A 7,968-nucleotide genomic window follows, 5' to 3' on the forward strand; every position below is an offset into this window, starting at 1 on the left:
TCATGCAAGATGAAGTTAGCAATGGAATGCGTTCCTCCCAAGACAGCCGTTAAAGTGAAAGAAGCTGGAAATGAAGAACTGATTGGGTCATAGTTTTACAATTAGGCCTTGTTTCATTAAGGTTCTTAGTTTTAAATACTTATTTTTTATTTTGCGAGATATATCATTCTCTCAAAATACACCATCTTTGATTTTGAATAAATAATTACTTATTTTCCTTAGCGGAATGGAGCCTTAGTCGGCTCTGCCTCTTTTTTACACTTCTTTTGTAAAACCCTTGTATTAACCGTTTTCAATTTTGAAAATAATATTCAAAAAGATTAAGGGCAACTTGTAGTGTAATTTCTATCCGTGGTATATTTCTTTCCGAACTTGAGTTTTTAAGTTAAATGTATGTCAATAATTAATTGAACTTTTATTGGAGTAAGTAAATCGAAAGCGAAAGTGCTACGGGCACAGCACTTAAGTGCCACACCCAGCCACATCAGCTGATGTGGCACCCCATTTAAAAAAAAAAAAAAAACAGAAATCAAAAACGAAACAAAATCGTGTTTCATCTGGTTCTTCTTCAGCGCCCAAAGTCGCGGACGGCTACCCAGACCAACCGGCCAACACCGGCGACCTCCGCCTCCATCGCCGCCACCGACGACCTCCGCCGCCATCAGCTCCTCCCCTTCCCTCCCCTCCACCGACGGCGACCAGCAGCAACAACAATTTCCGCCTCCCCGACCACCGATGCGACGACGCACCTCCAACGTCCCTAAATACCTGTACGCTCTCTCTCTCTCTCTCTCTCTCTCTCTATATATATATATATATATATATATCAGCCCCAACCCTAAAACTTTTTTCGATTTCACTCTGGTTAGGGTTAGGGCTGATTTGAAATTGAGACTTTCACTCTGAAATTGGGGATTTCACTTTGATTAGGGTTATGCTTCCTTGCTTGCTTAGGTGCTTATATTTGCATTAATTTCTGGGATTATTGTTAGTAACGTCAAGCAATTTTGATTTTCAGAGAGATCCACGGAGGATTTTGTACGAAATTTTGTATGAGCAAGTGCCTGGTAGCGAAATGACAGCTTTCTGGTAAGGACTTCAACCCTTTGGTAGTTTTGTGTTTAATGCAAGATGTGAACCACCCTGACTTCACTATGGAACATTGTTTGTTTGAATTTATGTTTCTGTAGACTGTTCTAGTTGAAGCAAAACCCATGCTCAAGTATATCCCCAATATGACTGTAATTTCCAACACATTCGAATCGTTAAACTTTTTTCCATCCAATATCATGGCAGGAAGCTAATATTACCCCTCAAAAAATTCAAAGCATACAATTAATAATTTTTTTTATCACATGATCAGCCTTTTTTATGTTTCCATTATTTTTTCGATAAATACTTCATCCAAACAAATCGTTAGTCTGCCCCATACCATGGCAAAACACGAGCTAATTAATCGATTCCTACTAAAAGAAAGTTCATCCTTTTTTTTTTTTTTGATTGGCAAAAAAAATAATAATAGTCATCGGAATAATCTCCAGTGGCCATGGAGATTAATTAGTGAGGCAAATCCAATGAATGGTCTGATATTTTACCTCCTCTCTGCATTATTTGGAATGTAAATGTTCCATCATACTGTACATCCCATTGTCCCCTATCTTTATTACCACATGACAACTATTTATAGCAAGAAGAAAAACAACCACAAACTAGCCCTTCTTCTAAATGTTCCATCACACATCCCATTGATGAATGTTAAAGATAGAAGTTCGGCATACAGCATACTAGGTCCAGTTTGAAAACCAAAAGCTGGTAAGTTATTGAAAACTTCTTTTCAAGTGCTAAATTGTGATATCAAAATAGCCTCTTGGGGAATCAATGATTCTGCATGGTATATTGGTAATGGAACTAAAGATTTGACTGTAAACTGATAAACAGTCCAATTACAAAGTGATGGAGACATAAAGTTCAGTTTGGTTTGGTTAGTCTAATTATGAAGCACGTCATTCAGAATCCCCTTCAAATGTCTAGCAAGATGGTAATTCCTGCAGCCTTTCAGAAGTCCCTCTGTTTTTAAAGCGTCCATATTTGTTTATGGACTGAAATTTCAGCCGGTTGTTTGTTTCCAAACAAATAGATGAAGTGCAATGAGGATAAACTTCTGCTGAAAAAGATAAACATATTTTGTGCTTTGAGGCAGTTACACTACATTTGCTGGTTCTTTACTGTAACTTCTTTAATGCAGGTGGTATGAGTTTGAAGGTGGTGAAAAAGTTGCCTCAAGTGCAAGAGAGAAGCAAGAGGGAAAAGATTGGGCAGTGGTGGGCATGGTGGCAACGGGTGTGCCTCAACTGCGGGAGAGGGTGAAGAAGGTGAGCGTGGAATGCTATAAGATGGAAAGAGAAGAGGGTTTCTGTAATTACAAAGCAGTCAAGATGCAAAATGATTTGGTGGCAAAGAAGAGCGAGACGTCGGGCTATGATAAAAGTTGAATACAATTGAATGCTAATTTGTGGAATGCAAAGAAGAGCGTGGAATGCTAATTTGTCTTACGATTGAAAAGTTGAATACTGGAATGTAGCTTCTTCTTTTTTGTTTTGCAAACGAGGTTTATACCATTTGAGGAGAATGTATTCTTATTTATTTGGATATGAATGATATTTAGCATGAGAATGTACTCTTGTGGTGTTTGTCATGAATGGATAAGTTGGCAATGGATTTTAGCTTTGAATGTGGCTTGTGAATGTTAATTTAGAATGAGAAATGTCCGGCTTGGACTTGTGCATAACATGATGTTTTCTTCTTGTTTTTGATGTACTGACTGAGACGCGAGACGTCGGGCTAGGACAAAAAACAGGGGAGATTCTGCCGAAATTTTTCAGAAACCCTCATTCATGTGCATCTTCTGTGAACATAACTGTGATAAATTTGCATACATGAATTTTGTTCTAGTATTTTGTACGAATTCAGTATATGGTGTTTTCAACAAAGTGATCATGTTGCTTTCTTAAGCAACTTCCAAAAAAATCATCAAGAATCTACCAAATTGTGGAACCATAAGTCAATGCCACTCAAGTCACAAGCTTTCATTCAAACCTTTAACATAACGACCAGATGTTATAACATGATAAAAATACGACGCGATACAGCTATGACACGAACAAATACTCAAACAGACATGCCAATACCAAGTCTTGCAAAAAAATAAAAATAGTTTGAGATCCCATTGGGCACTAGCTAGTAAATGGGTAAATGGATATGACACACTACAGATACGACACGATACAAATACTAAAACACCAACAATCAAGTCAACTGAACTATTCTTCAGCATTATCCGGTGCATTCAGCATTTGAGTAAAACTTGGTGGTGGTCCTCCAACACATTGCCATTGAGTCTCCAAAAAATTTGATTGCCCTCCTCCCCAAATTTGCCTACTTGTAATATTTGATTGCCCTCGCCAATCATGACTACCGAATGAGATTGGCATGTTTGTTTGTGAACTTGGAAATGCATACATAAATTGGTTGAAGCCTGTTTCGGTTGGACATGAACTTGGAGAAAATTGGAAAATGCTTCCTCCTTGTGTCATATTCGGTCGCATATTATGGGGTATCATATTTGGCCACATTGATTGCCCCATGTAGCTTGGCTGACTCTGGCCAACAATAAAAATGAGAATTAACAATAACTTTAACATGAAACAAAAACGTAAAAAGTTTAACAGGAAATACAAAAAAAATCTTACATTAATATTTACCACACTCTCTTGTGACCCAATCTCCTGAAAAAAACAGTTGTTGTGTTCCAACCTCTCTTGTGTCCTAACCTCCTGAAAAAAAGTTTACATAAAACATAAATATAAAAAGTTTATTGGAAACATGAAATTAGCAATACAAAAAAATTCTAAACTTTACATTATTTTATACCTTGGTTTTTTCCTTGGACAATGTCTTCTTTTTTGTTTCTATTTTCTTCTTACCAATTTTTTCAACAATGCCTACCTTCCTTTTGTTTGGCGGTCTCCCTTTTCGACGAAGAGTTACCGGGTCAAGTATGTTTGTGCTTTCTTTGGAAGGTAGAACTTCATCTCCAATTGAAAAAGAATTACTAGGAGTATCAGAAATCACATTACTTCCACAAACAATCGAAGATTCAATCAACTCTCGTTTTAACTCAAGTAACCGTGCCATCACCTTATCATACTTCTCTTGACTATCTTCCGCCAAATCGGCAACCTCATTAAAGAGATTGCACATATTGTCATGCCGATGTGCTTCAATTGACGTTGACGAGTTATCATAGTTGATTCGAATTTTAGTGTGCACCCTTTTGACATTTTTGTTCCATCTCCTCAACACATATTTGTCAGGTACTCTTTCAACTCCCATTTGACTCCACACCGTCAGTTGATGTCTACAAACCATTCCTCTGTACTCAAACAATCGACAGTTACAATGTGCTTCATTTGTTTCAGCATTAAAATCAACAATAAATGGCACTTGAATTCTCTTTTCCTCTTCTCCATATGTAATCCACTCTTTTACCTCATATTCAGATACACTTTCATTTTTTTTACTGCAAGAACACTCAAGTCTCCCCACAAATTCTTCATGAAACTCTCTCACCTTCTCATTCGTGTAAACACTTTGAAATTGCCTTTCCAAGCCACTTTTAGTTATTAATGGGATGAAACTCCTCCAACTTTTTCCATCTTCTTCATTTTCACTCTCCACCTTATTCGCCAATGCATTTTCATATTGCTCTACAAATTGTTTCAAGGTCGTCTTTGAATGAATGTAACCATCAAAATATGCATTCATACCCTCGCTTCTTTGTGTGGATGACATTCCCGCCCAAAAGCAGTCATTCACATAAGCAGGAACCCACAGCTTCCTCTCTAGATATAACCCATCTAACCATGTGTTATTGTGAAGCTGGTACTTTTTGATGAACCCATCCCAAGCATCCTCAAATTGTTTGATTGTCAATGAATTCCATACGGCTTTGCGCATACACGAACTAATTTGTTCATAGGCATTGTACTTACCGAACTTTTCTGGCACCTTTTTCATAATATGCCATATGCACAACCGATGTCGGGTGTCAGGGAATACTTGTTGTATAGCATTCTTCATGCCTAAACACTGGTCGGTGATTATTGCTTTCGGAGCACAACCCCACATGCATGTCTTCCAAGTCTCAAATAACCACGAAAATGACTCTGTGTCTTCATGAGAGATGAGCCCACATCCCAATAAAATCGACTGACCATGATGATTCACACCAACAAATGGAGCAAAAGGCATGTCATACCTATTTACTAAGTAAGTTGTGTCAAATGTCACAACATCACCAAACTCCTTACAAGCTGCCCTACTCCTTGCATCGGCCCAGAATACATTTCTTAGTCGACCCTTGTCATCCAAATCCATGGCATAAAAGAAGTCAGAATTGTCAACTTTCATTCTCATGAAATAACTATGCATCGCTTCAGCATCTCCTTCCACAAGTTTCAAACGTCGTTGTTTGTCCACATAATTCCTGCAATCCTTCTGACTATATAGAAGCTTATCAGGTCCCCCCGCCTCAATCTGAAGTGAGGCATAAGTCTGGGGCAATTTAATCCCAGCTTTATCATTCAACATGAGCTTTCTTTTCACATGTTCATCAATTACCCTATTGCTCTTGAAAAACCTGCACTTTCCCGGGCTTTGATCGTGATTATGCTCCAAGACAACTAGGTTTAACCTCCACTTTCCATCCGGGTATGAAGCAACAATAAACCGAGCAGGACAATCAATTTTTGTTTGTGGCCGTGGTTTCGCCAGGTTGCTTCCTCTCACCCTTGCCTTTCCACCACGACTGCATTGAAGAGTTAGATTCTTCAAGTTTCCATCTTTTCCCTTTCTTGACGTTCTTTTCGCCACAGCAAATCCTTGTTGTTTTGCATATCTTAAGTAGTACACATAAGCTTCGTTTGATGTATCAAATTCCATTCCCACATTCGGTTCCTCAATTCCATCTTTACAATTTTCTGTTGTCTCATTAGTACCACTCAATACCTCTTCTTCATTGTCTCCACTCCCTACCTCCTCCTCCTCCTCTTCTTCTTCTTCTACATCTCTACAAAATTTAACAAAAAAATTATAACTAATTAAATCTTGTTCAACTATTGCCAAACAAAACCATGTAAATTATATTGAAGGATGAGGAAAATACCTTCCAAAATCAATTTCGCCATCCGGAGGAGGCATAGCCGACCGAATAGACTCTGGAGATATCAAAGACGATGATGATGGCAAAGGAAACATCACCTATTGGTAAAAATAAAAAGTAACATATAAGCAATATGTTAGACTCCATTAAAATGAACATATGATTTATGAAAACATTAAAATGAACAAAGTATCTAACTGGGATTTGTACTAAGTATCTAACTGGGATTTGTACGTTGGCTTTAGCTAAATAAGATGCTAGTTCATTTAATCACGTAGGTTTCCACCTATGGCTTCGTCAAGCTGTCCGGGTTCGTTTCAGTTTAAGGTTTATTTACATGCCATGGATTGGAGCAAGAAATTAGGGCTTGTGACTGTGAAAATTCTAACAATTGGTATCAAAACGAACCAAATCACAATTTCTGTTCAGCATTAACCCTAATCCTACCAGAAAAAAGCAATGGAAAAATAATAAAAATTGAAATCGAAACAAGTTCTGTTCACATTCTCAATTTCAGTTCAAGTACTAACTCTAATCAGAGTGAAATCGGAACAAGTTCTAGGGCTATGGCAGAGAGAGAGAGAGAGAGAGAGAGAGAGTGAGAGAGTACGAGTGCGTAAAGACGTTGGTGGTGCGTAGTCGTGTCGGTTGGCGGTGTGGCACAATTGCAGCCGGTTGTGGTTGCCGTCAGCGGAGGGGAGGCGCTGATGGCAGCGGGTCGTCGGTGGTGGTGATGGTGGCTGAAGTCGCCGGTATTATTGGCCGGTTGGTCTGGACTGAGGTCTTTGTTGCCTCTCTTTTGCTCTCTTTTTGTTTTGGCGGAAGAAGATGGCGCGGAAGAAGCGAGGAAGTCAGATTTTGATTTCTGTTTTTTTTTTTTTTTTTTAAATGGGGTGCCACATCAGCTGATGTGGCTGGGTGTGGCACTTAAGTGCTGTGCCCGTAGCACTTTCGTAAATAAATATCCGTGGAAAGCTTGACATGATTAAAATATATTGTTGTTAAAACACCACATCAGAGCATAATAAATTCAACGTACTTTGCATGAAGAGCAAAGACAGCTGAGAAACCACGACCACCCTTTGAGAGGGTTTTGAATGAACCCCCAAAGAGATTGGGAGCTTCAGCCCCCAACCCATCTTCTGATTCCATTCGATGAGAAGCATCAGATGATTTCGCTTGTTGAATAGTGATCGACAAATGAGAACCTGCATTTTTTAAATTATTCATTGAATAGTCGAGAATATTTTTTGAACTAATTTGGGTGAGGTGTGCCAAGCCTAGGCAAATAGTGCAACACCAAGGAGGACAGATGTGGGATTATATATAGCTATCTAGTTAAGCATCTGCTTGAAAAGCACCATTGCTCTATCCACTATCCAGTGTCTAGTTTTTTCCCCAAGACCTGCGACCAGAATTGTTCAGGCCACTTCTTCCACACATCCGTCATCGGACGGCCCGGTAATTGAATTCAATTGGTATGCACACGATTGATTATATTCTTGTCCGAGCGAGTGGCTCTGGGATATTTCTATTGATCGTTGAAAATGTCCAGAAGGATACAACGAACGAGTGCCCCCTTGTTTACTAAGCCGAATCGTGATGTGGGGATTACTGAATTGGTTATCAACCATTGAATTGTTGCTTATGTGAGATGTGAATCCAAAACTGAAGTAGTTTTCGCAATTTGCTCTAGCAAAGTGAAAGAAAACCAAGTTCCTACAATTCTGGACAACAAGTCAAATTTG

The 7,968-nt window shown here is 38.8% G+C and overlaps 2 protein-coding genes across 2 annotated transcripts; one reads left to right on the forward strand and one right to left on the reverse strand.

The window, feature by feature from the left end:
* Positions 1 to 534: 534 nt before the first annotated feature.
* LOC131324427 (1-aminocyclopropane-1-carboxylate oxidase 5-like) lies at positions 535 to 2,731 on the forward strand. The gene is made up of 3 exons (XM_058356390.1): positions 535 to 770; positions 1,019 to 1,089; positions 2,246 to 2,731. Exons 2-3 carry the CDS (start codon positions 1,076 to 1,078, stop codon positions 2,490 to 2,492), a joined length of 261 nt encoding a protein of 86 aa, XP_058212373.1. The 5' UTR covers positions 535 to 770; positions 1,019 to 1,075; the 3' UTR covers positions 2,493 to 2,731.
* A 529-nt stretch (positions 2,732 to 3,260) lies between these two features.
* LOC131324428 (protein FAR1-RELATED SEQUENCE 4-like) lies at positions 3,261 to 6,326 on the reverse strand. The gene is made up of 3 exons (XM_058356391.1): positions 3,931 to 6,326; positions 3,750 to 3,833; positions 3,261 to 3,659 (listed from the first exon to the last, which is right to left on the reverse strand). The coding sequence occupies exons 1-3, from the start codon at positions 5,998 to 6,000 to the stop codon at positions 3,321 to 3,323; spliced, it is 2,493 nt and encodes an 830-aa protein (XP_058212374.1). The 5' UTR covers positions 6,001 to 6,326; the 3' UTR covers positions 3,261 to 3,320.
* Positions 6,327 to 7,968: the final 1,642 nt, after the last annotated feature.

This window comes from Rhododendron vialii, chromosome 4a, assembly GCF_030253575.1.
Source record: "Rhododendron vialii isolate Sample 1 chromosome 4a, ASM3025357v1".
Lineage (NCBI taxonomy): Eukaryota > Viridiplantae > Streptophyta > Magnoliopsida > Ericales > Ericaceae > Rhododendron > Rhododendron vialii.